Genomic DNA, 21213 nt, shown 5'->3' on the forward strand with positions numbered 1-21213 from the left:
GACTTTCTCGGCAAAGGCAATAAAACGTTATCACTGGTAGGGGGGTGATGTAGCGGCACAAGAGTTAGAATTAGCTGCATACCGTGTTGTTGTTTTGCTTCGGAGTATCAAGACCGTTAGGTCACAGGTATTGCAAGGAGTTATGAACTCCGGGCAGAACAATGGTGCCGCTACATGTAACCGTAAAACAAGACGAATTTGTATCTTTTGACCTTCTTCTGACTATTATGACTAAACGAACGTGATCGCAAACGATTCAGTATAAACTGTGACTAAACGTCTGTATAGATATCGTTTCGCGACAAGATCTGTTTTCAATACACTAACGAGTACACATATTGGTAGTCTCATTATTCGATCCCCTACAGCTCCTATTAAGGAAGATAGACGCCTGTGACGGTATTCAGCATGGCCAACTTTGAACAGGGCATATTGATAAGCCAGAGTAACTCACATACAAATTTTTTTTTTTTTTTTTTTACGTGGAGAAATCCTCATGGACACTCCGCTGTTGCAGTAATTGCGTAACAGCAGAGTAGTGTCGGACTCTTACCGACTAAAACTCCACGATGACCACCCGACGCGTATGACAGGGATGCTCCAGGATTCTCTTATGAATTAACTTCAGTTGCACCCCCTTCACGCGTTCTCTAGTTCTAGCCAGTCCTAATATTTCCTGAATATTGAATTGGCGTTAGGGGGGGCCATTACCCCTAGCGAAGTCTCTCCTTATTGATATTCAGTGGAGGCTTGTCTTGTGTGCTTCGACAACTCGCATACAACCTGGTGGTACAAGCTATGAAAACACTTTTCGGGACATGAGAAGACACATTAGCACAGATAACGTACAAAAGGTATTAGAGCCCACCAAATAAGATTTGCTACAATTCGCTGTAGTTCGTCACAATAAGCCTATGAGTATCGCGTGTCAAACGATTTTCGAATTAGTTGATGCTTGGATGTTCAAGATACGGAAGCGCGGAGTGATGAGACGTTTATGTACAACTTGATCATGGTGCAACCCATTCATCAGCCAGAAAACTTCATGCACGATTTTCTAAAAAGAAAGACATTTCCCCCCTTCTTTATGCCGTACCAATCCTCTCTCGTCGTTCCTTATCTCATACAGAGACAGGCCAAATAATGTTGCCGATGACGGCCAACAGCCTGGGTACATGTACGGGTCTCTTGCCTGCGACAGAATTTCGTTATGTGTAGTATGCGGGGCAGAAAAGCATTTTTGCCATTAATATGAACTAGAAGATTGCAGAAAAACTGTAAACATTTTCCAAATTTTATTAATTTCATTTCATTTCTTAAAGTCTACAAAACTGTTAATCAACATTAAGCAAATATACAAAATCTTGACGTACAGTATAATGGAGCGAATATTAGAAACGATACTACTAAATCTACAAGCTAAAATGTACTATACAAATTTTCTTCAAACTATAAAACATACAAAGTATATATTTCTGAAAATAAAAAATATCGGATCAAACACTCTTCGAACATACCTCGAACGCTCATTATTACGTATATTACCAAACCAATACATATAATATAATATATAAACCAAACCAATGAAAGGCGCAGAGACTGGAGAACATGCGGTCCTCGAGCGTGCAGTACGCTTCAGCATCGTTGCAAACACCAACTCCCTCCGCTTGTCCCAATGCCATCTCGAACGGTGAGACTGCAAACAAAAAATATACATATATACATCAAGATAGTAATGCGATTTCTATTCCTGCAGCACCGACGTAACACACGGTGCTCCATAATCGCTCGAGATTTCATATAGTTGTTGAAATCTCTACGCATTTGGTAGATAAAACGTTGCGAGAAATCCTCTTGTCAAAGTAGTCACAGTTAGGTCTTCCAAACCTAATCGCTTGCATTTTTCCCGCTACCTCAGCGTTGTAACGGTACTTTTATTTCTGCCAACTTAGACATGAAATCGTCTAAACTGCTCAATTCAGGACACGATGACTCTTCTTCCTGGGGATTCTGTTGAGACGATCCCGGATTTTCCGTGTCTTCACCATTGTAGAGTTCATAATTTGTATAATTTACCTTCTTCAAGCATTGTTTTTTAAGATCCTCCCATTTTGAGGCTGTTGATAATCGCCGGATGCGTAAATCATCTTCAGCTTTGGAAAGAGCGCACGTCAGCACTGCTTCAATCCGTAAATCGCGTCTGCGGTTTCGGCGACACTTTGATTGTTTGCGGCGAACTTTGTTAATCCAAGTTACTAACCGTTCAGTTTCACTTTGCTTGTCGGCGTTCGGTTTTGGAAGTCTCTCCTTTGTCTTCGTCATGCTTTCTTAACTATTTCACCTAATTATTGAATAAGTAAAAAGTATACTAACCTGTATCCGGCTCGTGTTTGTCGTAGAACAAAACAGAAGAGATTCACACAACTGCACACAAAGGATTTGAAACCACTGAGCAAAACACCTTTCTCACAGCACAGTCGTAAGATGACTGAGGGAAGCCTACGCTGCTCGTCTAAAGTCCACTTTCTATACCCCCACCCCTGTCTTTATGACGTAGTCTTACGCGCGAAAATGGAAACTAGTTCTGTGTAAAATCTTACGTCGACCTTACATTCTTAGAATTTTTGAAAAATACTTTAATCCAATTAATTTTTAAATATATGTGCGACAATTTTCATGCTAAATTTTATATATTTTGTACATTATATTAAAATTCTTCATTTACAGGAAATAATCAATAGCGTATGAAGATGTACTGCGGTTAATTCTAACCAACCGCGTACCCCATTTTGTAAACGTCATTTCCGGTACACGTATTATTTGGCACGTACATTAATGTTAATGCAAAAATCATTATTCCAATGATTTTAAGTTACATACATAATAAATAAAGTAGGCTGTAGACTATGAAATTCGTATGAAATAAGCAGAGAATAGTAACTAAATAAATGTATACAGGGTGGTTGTAACAGCCGATACAAGCGGTAAGGGGGTGATCCTACGCGAAAAAGGAAGTCGAAAATATGGAATAAAAATTTAAAAAAAATTTTTTTTTTTTATTTTTCCATCGGGACAACTATCTACAGTGAAATCCGTTATAACGAGATGTGATAAAGTGCACGCGTACCGAGCGAAAATTCAAAGTCGATTTTCTCGAAAACAAAGCCTCAAACGAAAAATTTTTATTGTATATTTTCGACTTCTTTTTTCGCGTAGAACCACCCCCTGTCCGCTTGTACCGCCTGTTACCAACCACCCTGTATATGGAACATAAATCTTGTAAAAATATTAATATATTAAATTACATTCAAATCAAATATATGAACAAGATCTATTGACTTTTAATTATTTTTTTGAAGCACTAGTATCAAATAAAATTGCGTCATTACGAATACAAAAACAATAACGTTGATATAAAAATGTCATCCTGAAACACAGTTTAATGTGATACAAGTGTATTATTTTAATTTAAGCAGAAAATATCTAATCATATTTAACAATTTTGAAAAACATACCTCTACTAAACTATCATTATCTTTTCCTGTACCATCGGCAAGGCCCTGAACAGCAAGCAGTTCAGCAGTTGTTAAAAAACTAGATAATTGTTCCCGAACCACATTTACTTCACCGTGATACATAAAATCAACCAATGCAACCAAATCATCGAATTTTACATCACGAGATATTATAACAGGATGCTGACATGGATTTTCCTAAAATAGAATAAGTATCATTTATAAAATATATGTTAACAGTAATAAATTATTAAATTCTTAATTTCACTCTACCTTAAATAAATCTCTAAAATATGTACTACATGCAGATAATAGCATTTTGTCTGCTCTTATTCCTTTTTCCTTCGCAGCTTAAAGTTACATCAACGAGATCTTCTTCTGTTCTCAGCGTATCAAAAGCACAAGTAATATGTTTTAAGTAATTATTCCACCTAAGAGAAAACTGTTGAATCCGTAAAACAATTATATTAAATTTGCAATTTTGAATTTGAAAAACATTTGACTTCAATGAGTATATTTTGATTCTTACCTGCCGGAAAACTGATGGAACAAAAATTTGTTACAACTATCATGTACTTATGTAATTAAAACAAGACAAAACTTTTATAAATATAAAAATTGTCATAAAAATTTTGACGCAACGCATTTGAACATTTTATGACTCATTGTATTAACATCACATTATTTCTTTTTTGATGAGTATAATAAAAGCAATAATATTTAAACAATACATACATGTTTAGATGGCTTTCACAATATGGCTTTCCCATAGAGCAGGAGGCTTATTACAAAATTCACGTCATAAATGTAATTTTCTTCAACTTCCTAAAGCAAAAATTATAAGTGTCCACTCAGGAATACCCAACATATTGAAACACTTAAATAATACAAATTTCATATTTGGGTATTACATATTTCTAAGAATTTAACACTACCATGCTTACCATGCTTTCATTAGCATGCTTCAAATGACTTTATATTGAAATTATTTGTATGGTATGGTATGCATTTCCTTATCACCCTTTATTTTTCTTTCTCCTTCTGCAGAAGAGTTAAGACTATTTGTATCCTCCCTATATTTGTCTATTATACATCCTACATACTTTCACAAATAACAAAAAGTAGCAAGGACAAATATAACTTGAATGTATACAGTCATCACAATGAAATGTCAATCACCTTTTGCAGATCTAAAATATTAAACGTGAAACGATGATCTTAATTTAGAATAGATTATAGATACACAATCTGTTGGTTTCTTCCTTTCTTAGCAATGATCTGTTCCATTGTCAAACAAGTATTTCCTTCAGTAGCCGGATGAAATGCAAATTTATATTGTATTATGCTTATTGTTACGCCGCCTAAAACATCTGCACGCCAGCCCGCGCGACCGGACAACAACCGACCTGCGTAACGTCACTTCGACCCTCAATAAACCTAAGGACCCACCATAACTTTCACTTCCCTGTATTGTTTCGCCATGTGTCTTCAATCCGTTTGTCTTGAAGAATTTCTAAAGCTTAAAAATATTCTCGAAACACAGTCGGTTTTTAGAGAGGTCCTTGGGTTTATTAGTCGCACTTAAAACACGGAGAAAGCGGGTATGCATCCATTAGGAAAATCCGAATAGCCCTGTAATAAAACAAGCTAGGTTTTTCTCACGCACACAGTCATCTCTCCACCACGATGGTAGGAGACTCCCTACTCATCCCTTCGAGCAGTAATGCAGGTCATGACCAATCGACACCTCGGTTCGTTACCCTCACTTTTCCTAACGAAAGTGGGAACAACGAATCCGCGTTCTTTAGGCACAGGGGCACACCCACACCGAACTTTTCTTCCGTATTAAAAAAAGAGCGACAGTCAGTCTAAAAACTAACGCCTAACGCGGCAGTCTACACATAGCGCGAGAGTCGCATACTTCCCGCAAATCTTTGTCGGTTCTCGGTGTGGTCGAACATACATCTTCTCTCCTAAATACATCATAGTGCTAAGTCCATTAATACACTAATTTCCAGTATAAGAGCCCTGCTCTAGCGCACATATCTATCGCATCGTCGTGCGACAAGTTGTTAACTATTTATTTCTCTGCGTCAGTGTACTCTAAGTGTTGGTAATATATAATTTATAACTCTGTGAATCACAGTGTTATACAAACTCAATCACCCCTTATTATCTCAACGGAAATCAGGGGATCGATCAATTCGTGGTGTCGATTGCTACAATCGTAACGGGGATTTACGACCCCCGTTGACGTCTCTCCTCGCGATTACGTCTCCCCGCAATTGGTCGAATTTACACTTATCATTATACTGCAAGTACTTTGAATTACTGAAATTGCAGAACCATTTCCTGTTATTGAATACATACAGCACGAACACGTTTTCCATTATCAAAAAAGGCCATACAAATGTCTCATCCATTGTATTAAAGTGATAAGAGATAGACACAGCACCAGGCCTGTAGCTCATAATACAACAAGTTACACCAGTTTCTCAATTTTCCCCAATTATATTCAATGTTTACAATAATCATCCTTCATATAAAATTGTTACCTTTATCCAAAGCATACCACCTCTCTCCCCCTCTTTAAAAATATGACCTTTTTCATCTTAATGTCTCCCAAAAACGGATTTAGCAGAAAGTATACGACATCTATAACGATCAAATTAGAAACTACCAGAGCATGTGTATTTTAAGCGGACCTTTAAACGTCGATTAAACGCGTTCTCTATCCAAGCCTGGCTGAAACATAATTACTCACACCCCCAGTAATCCGTCTCTAAGTGATTCCAATCAACGTACCATGTAAACACGAATCCAACGCGTTCCAGGAATAGGATCAACTGCCTGTAGTTGTTTAGCTGTACATGACGAGTATAATTATTTCGGGTACTCCTGCAGTACAAAACAGACACCCAAACGACAATATTTCAACACAAAAATATTTAAAACAATAGTTATAAAAGCATAATACTTAATACCGCGCCTGACATCAGGTATAAGCAAAAATAAATTTCTTCAAACAAATTTCAAGTTAAATCTTTAGCTTGTGTAATTATATCCAACTTGTTCAATTAACAATGAGCAATTTCCATCGTGTTTTGACAACTGACTCATCGATGATGTTTTTCCTTGGAATTGAAAAAGGAATGTGCATAATTTTGTCCTCCGTCCACACTCAAAATACTATCTACATGCCATAATTAGGGATTCAATTTTATAATACGTTCCTCATGTAAATTTCGACCAATTGCGGGGAGACGTAATCGCGCGGAGAGACGTCAACGGGGGTCGTAAATCTATTACGATTTATTACGGTAGCTACGATTATAACAATCGACACCACGAATTGATCGATCCCCTGATTTCCGTTGAGATAATTGGGGTGATTGAGTTTGTATAACACTGTGATTCACAGAATTATAAATTATATATTTCCAACACTTAGATTACACTGACGTAGAGAAATAAATAGTTAACAACTTGTCGCACGAAGATGCGATAGATATGTACGCTAGAGCAGGGCTCTTATAATGGAAATTAATGTATTAATGGACTTAGCACTATAATATATTTAGGAGAGAAGATGTATGTTCGACAACACCGAGAACCGACAAAAGATTTGCGTGAAGTATGCGACTCTCGCGCTATGTGTAGACTGCCGCGTTAGGCGTTAGTTTTTAGACTGTCTGTCGCTCTTTTTCTAATACGGAAGAAAAGTTCGGTGTGGGTGTGCCCCTGTGCCTAAAGAACGCGGATTCGTTGTTCCCACTTTCGTTAGGAAAAGTGAGGGTTACGAACCGCGGTGTCGATTGGTCATGACCTGCACTACTGCTCGAAGGGATGAGTAGGGAGTCTTCTACCATTGTTACGCCATGCGGCTTACCATAGATCATATTCTTAACTGTCGATCGCGGCACTATAATGTCGCAGACGGATCGTCGCGGCTGCCCGGCAAACAAACATTGTAGTGGCAAGCGCATGGTTCATTAAGCAGCGCGACCTCCAGAAACGTCGATTCGTGGCCGTTATTTTACCTCGCGTAAAAGAATGTGGCGTGGTCCGAACGTAGTGGGGGTCGCCTTCCATAAAAAGCGGGAAAAATCGAAAGGCGAGCAGAACTCTTCGAGAAGCCGAACCGTCAACACATCTCTTATATCGCGCATTACTTAACAAGCAAAACGCAGTTACATTTCTTTTTGTTGTTCTCTTTATGTCTTCCTAGTTGATAATTTGTTAAAATAAACGTTAATTTATTTGTGTTAATTCTGTGGAATTCATTGAACTACCCTTATTATCCTAATCGAAATAAGGGAATCGATCAGTTCGTGGCGTCGATTATTTAATCGTAACGGGAACTTACAACTCTCGTTGACGTGATATCTCGCGATCGCATCTCTCCGCGAACGATCGAAACATTTTGGTCCTTCGAGCCGGATCACGTGCCAGTGAAGAGTGCACTTACCAGTGACCACACAGTGCCACGTGACTTTATCAAAACCAGCAGCGGGAGCAGGAGCTTCCACCACAGCGAAACCAGTGACGTCAGGCGCGTCATCTTCGAAGAAACACATCCCATTGGCAAGGGAACGCAACCACGCAGCCTTCCGTCGCAGCTGGACAATCATCAACGCAACGAATTTCACAACTTAACAATACAACCGAACGAGTGGCCGTCGGGAAGGAACAAGGCGTTCCTCACCAAACATACACGCGACCTCACGCAGCACGACAGTAAGGTAAGCTCGTTCCTTATTTCGACCATCTCCTATCCTCGGCAACGATGACGAGCGAAGACCAACTCATCTCCCTGCGTCGGAGACGAGGCTATTGTAGCGGCCGATTCACATACTTATCGAACCGACTGGACGAGTACGAGCAATCCGACAGTCAGCAAAACTCCTTATTAACGAATTACGAGAAACAACTGACCGAAGTTGCGAGTCAATTCGAAGCGATCCAACTCGAATTAGAAGTATTAGACGAGGAGGAACAAGCACGCGGCTTCGAAATAAGGGACCAGTACGTCGCGGTAGACACAAGGCTACAAAATCTTCTGAGGAACGCGCAAACAGCTTCGCCGTCGACATCCATAAACCTTCCAACCTGTGCATCATCCGCAAGTTTAAATCCGATATCCATTAAATTACCAGATCTTCGGCTCCCTACTTTTGACGGAAGCTTAGAAAAATGGAACACGTTTTATGATACCTTTTCCTCCACAAGCGATAAAAATCCTAGTCTCACTGACATACAAAAATTCCATTACCTGCAGTCCGCCCTGCAAGGAGAAGCAGCCGATTGTTTAAACGCGTTACCCCTTAGTAATGTAAACTACAGTCAGGCTATAGCCGTTCTCAAGGAGAGTTTTGAATGTACACGATACACAGCTTTCAGTCACTGCATGGCAATAATTGATTATCCAAGGATAACCAAGGAATCTCCAACGGAATTAAGGCGCTTAGTCCACACATTTAAACAACACATATATGCATTGAACAAATTAGGAGAATCCTACCTCGATACCAGTGCTACGCTCAACAGCCTCATCCTCTCGAAAATACCACTAAGTATCCAAAAGCAATGGGAAATGACGCTGCCCAATAACGAGGTGCCTCCGTACATTCATTTACTAAACTTCCTAGAGAGATTAGCACGAAGCTCCAGACCGATCACCAGGGTCAGACAAACAAGAGAATCACCGGAACAAACTACTCCGGTCCGTCAACGCGCATCACGAGGGCATGCACTTACGGCGACATAGGTTACTCCAACATGCCCCACCTGTCAAGGACCACACCCCATTTGGAGATGTGACACCTTCAAAACCAAATCCCTTCGCGAACGCATTCGGGAGGTCAAAAGAGCATCACTATGCCCCAACTGCCTCGAGAAAGGGCACACAACGAAGCATTGTTTCGCAAGATCATGTCGCGTATGCGGAGAACGACATCATACAATGCTGCATAGGACAAAACGCCATTCAGGGTCTCGTTCCAGCACGTCCAGCCCGAAATCTTCCCCATCAAATAGCCGATCCACAACACCTTCTTTGCCGCCCTACGTATCACCCACTCGTCGCAAAAAGCACACAACAGACCACAGATCGGAAACACCACGAACAGCCGCGTCTCCAAGTCCACCGCCCAGTGACAAACGAACACACAACCAATGACGCCGACGATCGACGACTCCGTTGATGACCGAACATATCAGACCAATAGCATCCGAATTACTGTCCAATGATCTAGTCATCACAGCGCAGATTAACATTTTGAATGATAAACAGCAACCAATCCGTCGTCGAGCGTTGCTCGACACCGGATCCAGTATGAATTTCATTACCGAGGAATTAGCAAAATCGCTAAAGATAAGGCAAAACAAATGTTCGGTCCCGATCGGAGCTCTAGATACCTTGACAACGACTTCTAAGCGACACATCACGACCACGATCACTTCCACTGACGGTACATACACGCGGACATTAACGTTCCTTGTCATTCCAACCATATCAACCTTCATTCCCAGCGAACCCATCGATCGTTCGACACTTGAGATACCAAAAAGTCTCAAATTGGCCGATCCACGATTTCATTTACCAGCTCCGATAGATGTACTACTAAGCTCAGGTTCAACACTCGCGTCGATGTGTGTGGGACAAGTCAACCTCACGCAGCCAGACGAGCCTGGACTGCGTCTGCAAAAGACGCGATTCGGATGGGTAATCGGGGGGAGTCCAACTTCCCAAACCGCGACAAACATATTTCACACATCCACGACGACCGTACAAGCAGACCTCGCGCGGTTTTGGGAAATCGATGAAGGACCCTCAATTAAACATATCTCAGAGGCAGATCGACGATACGAAGAACACTTCCAAGCCCACACCCGACGCACCAGCGAAGGACGATACATCGTCGCTCTACCTTTCAACGATCAGCTTCAGTCACTCGGATCCTCTAAAACGCTGGCGAGTAAACGACTCGCCTCACTCAATCGCCGATTCCAGCACGACAAACGCTTCGAATCAGAATATCGAACGGTAATACAGGAATACCTGGCGTTGGGACACATGACGAAGGTCAATGACAACCACTCCGACGACAACGGATACTATTTACCCCATCATGGCGTGACCAAAGCATCGAGTCAAACCACCAAACTCCGTGTAGTTTTCGACGGATCGGCACCAAGCACTACCGGAACCTCCCTAAACGATACACTTCACACAGGACCCAAGTTACAGGAAGATTTATTTTGTATATTAATTAGATTCCGCGCTCATCAATACGTACTCACTGGCGACATCGAGAAAATGTATCGGCAATTCCTCGTACGACCAGAGGATCGGAAATATCAAAGGATATTATGGCGCAGCGCGAGTGGAGAAACAGAAACATATGAGCTTAACACTGTAACGTTCGGTTTATCCGCAGCACCGTATCTAGCTATTCGGTGCCTCAAGCAACTGGCAGAGGACGAAGGACATCGATTTCCACGTGCAGCACAGGTACTGCAGCGGGATTTCTACGTCGACGACGCTCTCACCGGAGCTGAAACGAAGGACGAAGCCCTCACGCTCAGAACAGAACTCACCAATTTACTTCAACTGGCCGGCTTAAACATACGAAAATGGGCGTCAAACGATAATGACTTATTACACGGACTTTCCTTAGAAGAAACAAATCACCAACATTTTTTGGGCGACTCGCAAACCTTGAAGACGCTGGGGGTGTTTTGGAATTCATCCGACGACTCTATTCTTTACTCGGTCGAAGTCAAACCCACGCCCTCCCGAGTCACGAAACGAATCATCAGCTCGGAGATTGCAAAAATTTACGATCCGCTCGGTCTGCTCGCACCGGTGATTGTTCGGGCCAAGATGCTACTTCAACGAATATGGTCGTCGAAAATCGATTGGGATGAATCACTTCCGATCGAGTTACATATAGAGTGGGAAAGGTACTATGCCCAATTACCCTTATTAAACAACGTCAGGTTCCCACGCAAGGCAATAATCGAGTCCGCAATAGAAATTGAACTGCATGGTTTCTGCGATGCCAGCGAAAAGGCTTACGGAGCCTGTGTTTATCTCCGAACCCTTAACACCAACGGCCGTGTTTGGACCCAACTTTTAACCGCAAAATCGAAAGTCGCCCCCCTCAAGTGCCAGACCATTCCTCGGCTCGAGCTGAGCGGAGCACTCCTTCTTACGTCCCTGATGTCGACAGTACAACAAGCCCTATCACATAAAATTACTCGAACTATCTATTGGACCGATTCCACTATCGTCCTCCATTGGCTCAATACATCACCTCACACCCTTAAAACATTCGTCGCTAACAGAGTCTCCGAAATTCAAACAAAAACCAGCATCCGCGATTGGCGCCACGTTCCTACCGACGACAATCCCGCGGACTTAATATCACGCGGCCAAACACCCGAAGAGTTTCTGCGCCCAACCATCTGGCAGCACGGTCCTGCATGGCTCTACCAGTCGGAAGGCTATTGGCCGACATGGGATCTAACACCGCAAATTGAACTACCGGAGCAGAAAGGGGCGATTTGTCTGTCCGCAAACCCCTCCGATTACAGTTTGTTGCAAAGGTATTCATCCTGGCCCAAGTTGATACGAATCATAGCTCGTTGCCTCCGTTGGAAACAGAAAAAGAACCGAGCGGCACCCCTAACCGTTACCGAATTACGCATAACGCACAATAAGCTGATAAAATTGTTGCAAAACATCCATCTCTCCGAGGAAATTCGTACACTCCAAAAAGATCGGAACGCGGCGATAAAGGGTAAGCTCACGCGACTCAATCCATTCATAGACAAGGAAGGAATATTGCGAGTCGGGGGTCGACTCAGTCATTCGTCGATGACCTTCGCCCAGAAACATCCCATAGTATTACCTAAGTCATCCGTTACAACACGCATCATAGAACACGAGCACAAGATCCACATGCACTCCGGAACGCAGGCTACATTATACGCAGTAAGACAAAGATACTGGCCCGTCGACGGTCGAAGTCAAGTATGGCGGGCGATCAAAGGCTGCGTCCGCTGCTGCCGCGCTCAACCACCGCCGGTAGAATACGTGATGGGTAATCTGCCGGAGGCGCGAGTAACGGAATCTCGCCCATTCACAAACGTCGGCGTCGATTACTGCGGGCCGTTCCACATCAAAGAAAAACGAGATCGTAACCGTCGTCAGATAAAGGTATACGTAGCCATTTTCGTATGCCTAGCAATTAAAGCGGTACACATCGAGCTTGTTGACGATCTCACTAGCGAAGCCTTCATCGCCGCTCTTCGCAGATTTATCGCTCGACGAGGGTATTGCTCCACCATCCATTCTGATAACGGCACCAACTTCAGAGGAGCAAGCAACGAATTACGAGAGCTTCATGATTTATTACAATCGGACGATCACAAAGAAAAAGTAACCGCATTTTTAGCCGACAAACAAATCGAATGGCGCTTCATTCCCCCTCATTCACCGCATTTCGGTGGGCTATGGGAAGCAGCGGTGAAGTCATTTAAACGCCACCTCAGGCGTGTAGCCGGCAACGAGTTACTCACCTCTGAACAATTGAATACTCTTATCATAGAAATAGAAGCAGTCCTCAATTCCCGCCCGCTAACTCTTATCTCCACCGATCCAAATGATCTCCTAGTCCTCACTCCCGGACATTTCCTCATTGGCGATTCACTAATGTGCTTACGTGATCGAGATTTCAGAGACATTCCATCGAACCGACTCTCCAGATGGCAGCATATCCAACAGCTTAAACAGCATTTTTGGAACCGCTGGCATAAGGAGTATTTGAACGAGCTAACCAACCGCAATAAGTGGAGCAAGGGTGGACACGGCATCCAAAAGGGCACAATCGTCATCCTCAGAGAGGACAACGTTCCCTCCATGCATTGGCCTCTGGGCCGAGTTATCAAGGTTCATCCAGGCGCCGATGGTGTCATCCGGACAGCTACAGTTCAGACGGCAAAGAGCGTTTTGGATCGGGCCGTCAAAAGGCTTGTCCCACTGCCAATTCAACCCGATTTAGAGAAACCCGAAAAACTAGCCACCGAGACGAACTAAGATGGGAACTTCAACCTAACTTGATCGGTACCCTCTCAACGGGGGGAGAATGTTACGCCATGCGGCTTACCATAGATCATATTCTTAACTGTCGTTCGCGGCACTATAATGTCGCAGATGGATCGTCGCGGCTGCCCGGCAAACAAACATTGTAGTGGCAAGCGCATGGTTCATTAAGCAGGGCGACCTCCAGAAACGTCGATTCGTGGCCGTTATTTTACCTCGCGTAAAAGAATGTGGCGTGGTCCGAACGTAGTGGGGGTCGCCTTCCATAAAAAGCGGGAAAAATCGAAAGGCGAGCAGAACTCTTCGAGAAGCCGAACCGTCAACACATCTCTTATATCGCGCATTACTTAACAAGCAAAACGCAGTTACATTTCTTTTTGTTGTTCTCTTTATGTCTTCCTAGTTGATAATTTGTTAAAATAAACGTTAATTTATTTGTGTTAATTCTGTGGAATTCATTGAACTACCCTTATTATCCTAATCGAAATAAGGGAATCGATCAGTTCGTGGCGTCGATTATTTAATCGTAACGGGAACTTACAACTCTCGTTGACGTGATATCTCGCGATCGCGTCTCTCCGCGAACGATCGAAACAACCATCGTGGTGGATAGATGACTGTGAGCGTGAGAAAAACCTAGCTTGTTTTATTACAGGGCTATTCGGATTTTCCTAATGGGTGCATACCCGCTTTCTCCGTGTTTTAAGTGCGACTAATAAACCCAAGGACCTCTCTAAAAACCGACTGTGTCTCGAGAATATTTTTAAGCTTTAGAAATTCTTCAAGACAAACGGGTTGAAGACACAGGGCGAAACAATACAGGGAAATGAAAGTTATGGTGGGTCCTTAAGTTTATTGAGGATCGAAGTGACGTTACGCAGGTCGGTTGTTGTCCGGTCGCCCGGGCTGGCGTGCAGATGTTTTAGGCGGCGTAACATCCTCCCCCCGTTGAGAGGGCACCGATCAAATTCTGGCTGTGGAGTCAGGTGTGTCGTTGGTGACCTCCTTCGCTCCGTGTGGACGTTCGGCCTCGTCTGGATCTGGGTGGATGGGCAAGGGGACCAGTCTTTTGACACCGCAGTCGAGGATGCTTGTTGCCGCCTGCGCGGTAGCGGTCCGGATGATTCCGTCGGCTCCTGGATGGATCTTGATTACGCGGCCCAAAGGCCACTGCATAGAGGGTACGTTATCCTCCCTGAGGATTACTACGGTGCCTTCACGAATGTTATGTTTGCCCTTGTCCCATTTGTTGCGGCGGGTTAGCTCATTTAGGTATTCTCGATACCATCTGCTCCAGCAGTGCTGCTTAATCTGGTGAATGCGCTGCCAACTGGATAGCCGGCCTGATGGAACTGTCCTGAAATCACGCTCCCGTAAACTGGTTAGTGTGTCACCGATCAGAAAATGTCCGGGAGTGAGGACAGGAGGATCTTTCGGATCGGATGAGATGGGAGTCAGTGGGCGTGAATTGAGAATGGCTTCAATTTCGATCACAAGGGTGTTGAGGTGCTCAAAGGTCAGGAGCTCCGTGCCGACCACGCGGATGAGATGGCGTTTGAACGCTTTAACCGCGGCTTCCCATAAGCCGCCAAAATGTGGTGAGTTCGGAGGATTAAAACGCCATTGTATTTGTCGGTCGGCGAGAAAATTCTGTACCCTATCCTGGTGGTCGTCGGACTGCAATAGGGTCCGGAGTTCTTGCAGCTGCCGATTAGCCCCGACGAAATTGGTGCCGTTGTCGGTGAGGATCGTTGCGCAGTATCCTCGCCGCGAGATGAAACGGCGTAGCGCGGCCAAGAAGGCGTCGGTGGTTAGGTCGCTGACTAACTCTACGTGGACCGCCTTTGTCGCCAGACAAACGAATATGGCGGCGTACGTCTTGATTTTACGTCGGTTGCGGTCCCTCCTCTCCTTGATGTAGAATGGGCCGCAGTAGTCGATTCCGACGTTCGTGAACGGCCGCGATTCGGTAATACGCGCCTCTGGCAAATCACCCATCAAGTATTCCACTGGTGGAGGGTTGGCTCTGCAGCATCGGACGCACCTTCTGAGAGTGCGCCATACCTGGCTACGACCGTCGATCGGCCAATAGCGCAGTCTCACCGCGTATAGTGTAGCTTGTGTCCCTGTGTGATGATTGTTCCGGTGCTCTTGCTCTATAATTAGCTCTGTCACCGGGGATTTCGGTAGGATGATCGGGTGTTTTTGGCTGAAGGGTATGGCGGAGTTGGTTAGTCGTCCTCTTACCCGGAGTAGCCCATCTTCGTCGAGGAAGGGGTTTAATGGCTGTAGTTTCCCTCCAACATCCTCGCTTCGATTTTTCTGGAGGATCCGAATTTCAGGCGCGAAACGACTGGATTGTAATATTTTTATTAGTCTGTTGTGCGCTGCAGTCAGTTCGTCTGTGGTGAGATGGGCAGATAGGTGTTGCTTATGTCTCCATCGAAGACACCGGGCGACGATTCTTATTAGTCTTGGCCAAGACGAGTAACGATGGAGGAGTGTGTTGTCGCTAATATTCGTCCTCAGACAGATCGTCTTCTTTTGCTCCGGGAGGTCGACTACCGGTGTCGGGCTCCAGACCGGCCAATAGTTTTCGCTTTGCAGGAGCCACCTTGGATCGTTTTTCCAAATGGACGGACATAGGAATTCCTTGGGCGTCTGGCCTCGGGAGATGAGATCCGCTGGATTATCGTCGGTAGGCACATGACGCCAGTCGGAGGTATTGGTCTTGGTCTGTATCTCAGCGACTCGATTCGCCACAAATGTTTTCAAGGTGTGCGACGAAGACCTGATCCAATGGAGCACGATGGTGGAGTCAGTCCAGTATACTATCCGCGATATCTTGGTCGCCAGGGCCTGTCGTATTGACGAAATCAAGAACGTCAAAATAAGTTAATTCGAGCTTAATTCGAGACGTGGTATGGACAGCGATTTGAGCGGCGCTACCTTCGACCGCGCCGTGAGGAGTCGAGTCCAAATATTGTTCTTTCGGTCCGTCGTCCGCACGTAGACGCACGCCCCATATGCCCTTTCGCTAGCGTCACAGAATCCGCGTAGCTCAATTTTCGTTGCGGATTCAATGATGGTCTTCCGAGGGAACCTTACCACATTTAACAACGGCAATTGGGTGTGGTATTTGATCCATTCTGTGTGTACGTCTGTCGGAAGGGATTCGTCTCGATCTACCTTCAATGTCCAGACTTGTTGCAAAATCATTTTTGCTCGAACGATTACCGGCGCGAGCAATCCTAGTGGATCATAGATTTGTGCGATGACTGAACTGATTGATCGCTTTGTGACTCGGGAAGTGTCACTGATCGTCTTGACCGAATAGAGTATGGCATCGTCGGCTGAATCCCAAAAGACGCCGAGTGTTTTTAACGTGGATGACTCACCGAGATGTAATTTCTGGTTGGTGTCTTCTTCAGGTAGCCCTCGTAGCAGATCCCGATCGTTTGATGCCCATTTGCGGATATTTAGACCGGCTAGCTTAAGTAATTTCGTGAGATCATTCCTGACTGATAAGGCTTCGTCCTTCGTATCGGCTCCGGTCAACGCATCGTCGACATAGAAGTCTCGCCGCAGGATCTGCGCTGCTCTCGGAAATCAAGGTCCCTCGTCTTCTGCCAACTGTTTGAGACATCGGATGGCCAGATACGGGGCTGCGGATAGACCGAACGTTACGGTGTTGAGTCGGTATGTTTCGATCTCTCCGTTGTCGGCACGCCACAGAATCTTTTGATAAGGACGATCTTCTGGACGTAGGATGAATTGACGGTACATTTTCTCGATGTCGCCGGTAAGGACATATTGAAATGACCGGAATCTCAATAGGATGTTTCTCAGGTCTTCTTGTAATTTCGGGTCCGTATGAAGGGCGTCGTTTAGAGACACTCCCGTGGTACTTGATGCTGAGCCGTCGAACACAACCCGGAGCTTGGTGGTGTCGCTCGATTCCTTGATCACGCCGTGATGTGGTAAATAATATCCGTAGCCGGTGGCGTGATCCGTGTTGATCTTCGTCATTGACCCAAGTCTAAATATTCTTGGATCACAGCACTATACGCGGTTTCATATTGTTTGTCGCGTTGGAATCGACGATGAAGAGAGGCGAGCCTGCTCATTGCAGCGGCCTTCGATGACCCTAGTGAGGAAAGCTTTTCGTTGAATGATAATGCAACGATGTATCTGCCTTCCTTGGTTCGTCGGACATGGTTTCGGAAATGTTCTTCACATAGTCGTTCAGATTCCGAAAGATGAGTAGTGGCCGGTCCCTCGTCGATCTCCCAAAACCGTGCGAGGTCCTCTTGCAGAGCCGTTGTGGTTGCGTGGAACGTATTTATCGCGGTTTGGGACGTTGGACTCCCCCCGATTACCCAGCCGAACCGTGTTTTTTGTAGACGTAGTTCAGGTTCGCCTGGTTGCGCCAGATTGACCTGCCCTATGCACAGCGACGCAAATGTTGATCCGGTACTAAGTAAGACATCGATCGGGGCTGGGCAATGGAATTGTGGATCGGCTAATTGAATATTTCTGGGTAATCCCAGACTCGAGGGGTCGATGGGCTCGCTTGGTATGAAAGTCGACATGGCCGGGATAACAAGAAATCTCAATGTTTTCTTATACTTGCCGTCCGTCGACGTGATTGTGGCCGTGGTGTATCGTTTTGCCGTTGTGCTCAAATTGTCGAGGGCTCCGATCTGGATCGCACATCTCCTTTGTTTTATACCGAGGGAATTCGCGAGCTTGTCGGTCATGAAGTTCATGCTCGTCCCAGTGTCGAGTAAGGCTCGGGCTCGGATTGGTTGTACCTGTTTGTTCAAAACCTTGATCTGTGCTGTGGCCAACAGATCATGATGCAGAGGGCTGTGGGGAGATGTGTTTGTTAGTCCGATCCCCCTTGCTGTCGTAGTCTCGGACAGTCAGTTTTGCCCCGGTTGGGACTTGGACGAGGAGGTAGGGGTGGTGTTCTTGATCCGGGCTGAGCGTGACACATACGAGGCATGCCCTTTCGTACCTCTTGGAGCTGAAGATGTATGTTTCCGTGAAGTGTCGGATGTTCGTCTCGACTTGTGGGACGACCGCGATTTCGATGATCCAGATGGTGATTGTTCGGTGGAGGCTCGCTTGTGTGATGAACGACTACCCGACGACCGACCGCTCGGTGCGCGACTGCCCGACGTCCGACCGCTCGATGAGCGACTGTCCGACGACCGACTGCTCGGCGACCAATCGCTTGCCGATCGACCGCTCGACGATCGACCGCTCGAAGATCGACCGCTCGACGACCGTGAGTCTACCTGGGTTTGTTCGCGGTGTAGGTAAGTATGGTGTCGGTGACCGCAGATACGACACGAACCCGATGTACTCTGTGTCGGCGAATGTCCTCTGCCTAGGCAATTTATACACAACGATGCCTTCTTCACGATCTGAAAACGTTTGGTCGATGATTTGGCCTTGAAGATTTTACAGTGTCTGATATCGTGAGGTCCGTTGCAGGTCGGACACACTACCGTTCTGCTGGTTGTAGCAAGGGTTCGCCCATGCGGTATGCTTGTTCGCTGACTGTGGTGTTTGTGGATTGACTCTTTTGATTCCTTCGCTTTAGAGAGGAATTGAGTCCCGTTCGCCCGTGTTTTGAGAAAGTGTATCAGATGCTGATAGGATGGCACCTGCTGGCGGGGCAGTGTGCGTTGCCATTTACGCAGGCTGGACGAGGGCAATTTCGACGCGATCAATTCGATAATCGCTATATTTGATGTGACGGGCCCTTTTAGGTGTTCGAGCGCCTTTAGATTTACGCTGATGGTTTCCAAAAAATCCTCTAGGGCTTGTGGAGTTTCCTTTTTGATTTCCGGATAGTTGCGCATCAAATTCCAATGGCGCATGCAGATTTGGAGGGGGCAATTGAACTTATCCGTCAGTGTGTCAAGCGCGATGGGATAGTTGGCCTCTGTGAGTACTAATGACTGGATACTCTGTGCGGCCCGTCCAGTTATAGATGAGCGTAGATGCTGGAACTTTTGGATATTCGGCAAACTTTCGTTACGGTCCACTATGGATGAGAACGTGTCGTAGAAATAGGTTCAGTTCTCGAGGGCACCGTCGAATTGGGGCACGCGGACCTCTGGAAAGGTGGTCGGCTCTGGTTTCCGGCATGTCTCGCCTGTTTTTGTTGTCGACGGGGTTGTTGCTGACATTTGCTCAAAGAGACCTAGGAACCGCACGTCAAGCTCCCGATGCTCTTGCGACAACGAAGCTACACGCGCATCTTCCCCCTCATCTAACCCATCTAACTCTTCTTGAACCGCGAGTATCCTCCTCCAAAGTTCATCGAACGAGCTGCGGCAAGATGTTAGGAAGATTCTGTTTGCCTTCCCAGACGCTTCGTATTCATCGAGTTCGCGCTTTATGGTTGCAAGTCGACCGGCTAGGTCATAATTTTGTCCTCCGTCCACACTCAAAATACTATCTAGATGCTATAATTAGGGATTCAATTTTATAATACGTTGCCTCACTTTCCATCACTGCTTTCCTACTATCAGTCACTTGAACTGTAATATAAACCAGTCTTTTATTTCCAATACTATTCTGCATACCATTTATCAGGAACAATACATTTTATTTGTTAATCTAACAAGATGCGAAGTTCCTCATTTGTCCTAATATCAATCAATGGATAAGTGAATTGAAATCTGTGAAAATAATGTAATATCGGAAAATAAGGATAGAAATTTTTTCCCGATTACTTGCAACTTATTAATATTAAATTGAATATACATATATAAATTTGACAGGAAACGATATTTATTTAACGGAAACTAAATGCAATACTCGTATCTATATCAAATAACTTTACAGTTATTTGACCACTCTCGTCACAACGAATCTAACACACACACACTCGCTCTCTCTAACAACTCTATCAATTCTCACAACTCTACTCTTCGACGACTCGATACCTCTAACGACTCTAATCTTCGACGACTCAATTAGCTCTGGTTCTCGCAACACGCACACTTTTCGACTCGCCTTGCGTAGCGAAACCGTCCTTCTTCTAACGTTGTCTATTGTTTCCCTCATACCTATGTAAGAACTGCCAACTACGTGCCTTTAGTCACGTAGGCACTCTTAAATGTAAACGAACCACAGAATCACGACGTACACGGTTTTTCTATTTTCAACTGATTTCTAATTCGAATTACTTTACGATATTACAATTAGTATCTAGTAATACGACTTCCGAACCGATGTAATTACTGCAATGATTGTTAAATTTCAAAACAATTCCCTATCCATGTTAAACATATTACGTATATGTGCATGTCTAGTATTTCGATTAGTTGCTCTACTTGCGGTAGTTCGCCATTCTGGATCATCTAGACTCAACAAAGATGCATTCAATTTATCCATGCCTTAAAAAGATCTGTAGCGGCACAAGAGTTAGAATTTGCTTCAAACCATGTTGTTGTTTTGCTTCGGAAAATCAAGAGGTATTGCAAGGAATTATAAGCTCCGGGCAACACAATGGCGCCGCTACATGTAACCGTAAAACAAGACGAATTTGTATCTTTTGACGCTATTCTG

General features: G+C 44.7%; 5 protein-coding genes across 5 annotated transcripts; 1 reads left to right on the forward strand and 4 right to left on the reverse strand.

Annotated features, from left to right (window-relative positions):
- Nucleotides 1–1882: 1882 nt before the first annotated feature.
- LOC117215295 lies at nt 1883–2335 on the reverse strand. Its single transcript, XM_033461671.1, has one exon. The coding sequence runs from the start codon at nt 2320–2322 to the stop codon at nt 1915–1917; it is 408 nt and encodes a 135-aa protein (XP_033317562.1). The 5' UTR covers nt 2323–2335; the 3' UTR covers nt 1883–1914.
- A 2-nt stretch (nt 2336–2337) lies between these two features.
- LOC117215291 (broad-complex core protein isoforms 1/2/3/4/5-like) lies at nt 2338–3955 on the reverse strand. Its single transcript, XM_033461666.1, has 3 exons — nt 3789–3955; nt 3577–3713; nt 2338–2341 (listed from the first exon to the last, which is right to left on the reverse strand). Exons 1-3 carry the CDS (start codon nt 3831–3833, stop codon nt 2338–2340), a joined length of 186 nt encoding a protein of 61 aa, XP_033317557.1. The 5' UTR covers nt 3834–3955.
- Nucleotides 3956–9717: 5762 nt separating this feature from the next.
- On the forward strand, nt 9718–13135 carry LOC117215292. The gene is made up of 5 exons (XM_033461667.1): nt 9718–10239; nt 10367–10492; nt 10570–10777; nt 10955–13047; nt 13130–13135. The coding sequence occupies exons 1-5, from the start codon at nt 9718–9720 to the stop codon at nt 13133–13135; spliced, it is 2955 nt and encodes a 984-aa protein (XP_033317558.1).
- A 1451-nt stretch (nt 13136–14586) lies between these two features.
- On the reverse strand, nt 14587–16842 carry LOC117215293. The gene is made up of 2 exons (XM_033461668.1): nt 16732–16842; nt 14587–16482 (listed from the first exon to the last, which is right to left on the reverse strand). Exons 1-2 carry the CDS (start codon nt 16840–16842, stop codon nt 14587–14589), a joined length of 2007 nt encoding a protein of 668 aa, XP_033317559.1.
- Nucleotides 16843–17648: 806 nt separating this feature from the next.
- On the reverse strand, nt 17649–18392 carry LOC117215294. Its single transcript, XM_033461669.1, has one exon. It carries the CDS (start codon nt 18390–18392, stop codon nt 17649–17651), a length of 744 nt encoding a protein of 247 aa, XP_033317560.1.
- Nucleotides 18393–21213: the final 2821 nt, after the last annotated feature.

Source organism: Bombus bifarius, unplaced genomic scaffold, assembly GCF_011952205.1.
Source record: "Bombus bifarius isolate JDL3187 unplaced genomic scaffold, Bbif_JDL3187 scf7180000009506_frag, whole genome shotgun sequence".
Lineage (NCBI taxonomy): Eukaryota > Metazoa > Arthropoda > Insecta > Hymenoptera > Apidae > Bombus > Bombus bifarius.

Excerpts from the sequence above, each read along its gene's own strand:
- LOC117215295 (XM_033461671.1), bottom strand. The coding sequence starts at position 2,322 with ATGACGAAGACAAAGGAGAGACTTCCAAAACCGAACGCCGACAAGCAA.
- LOC117215291 (XM_033461666.1), bottom strand. The coding sequence starts at position 3,833 with ATGCTATTATCTGCATGTAGTACATATTTTAGAGATTTATTTAAG. Across the intron at positions 3,714-3,788 it reads ATTTTAGAGATTTATTTAAG|GAAAATCCATGTCAGCATCC; the intron begins GTAGAGTGAAAT and ends ATTCTATTTTAG.
- LOC117215292 (XM_033461667.1), top strand. The coding sequence starts at position 9,718 with ATGACCGAACATATCAGACCAATAGCATCCGAATTACTGTCCAATGAT. Across the intron at positions 10,493-10,569 it reads ATCCTCTAAAACGCTGGCGA|GAATACCTGGCGTTGGGACA; the intron begins GTAAACGACTCG and ends ACGGTAATACAG. Across the intron at positions 10,778-10,954 it reads GTTACAGGAAGATTTATTTT|CACCGTATCTAGCTATTCGG; the intron begins GTATATTAATTA and ends GTTTATCCGCAG.
- LOC117215293 (XM_033461668.1), bottom strand. The coding sequence starts at position 16,842 with ATGATTTTGCAACAAGTCTGGACATTGAAGGTAGATCGAGACGAATCC. Across the intron at positions 16,483-16,731 it reads AATTGCCGTTGTTAAATGTG|GCCCTGGCGACCAAGATATC; the intron begins GTAAGGTTCCCT and ends TCAATACGACAG.
- LOC117215294 (XM_033461669.1), bottom strand. The coding sequence starts at position 18,392 with ATGAACTTCATGACCGACAAGCTCGCGAATTCCCTCGGTATAAAACAA.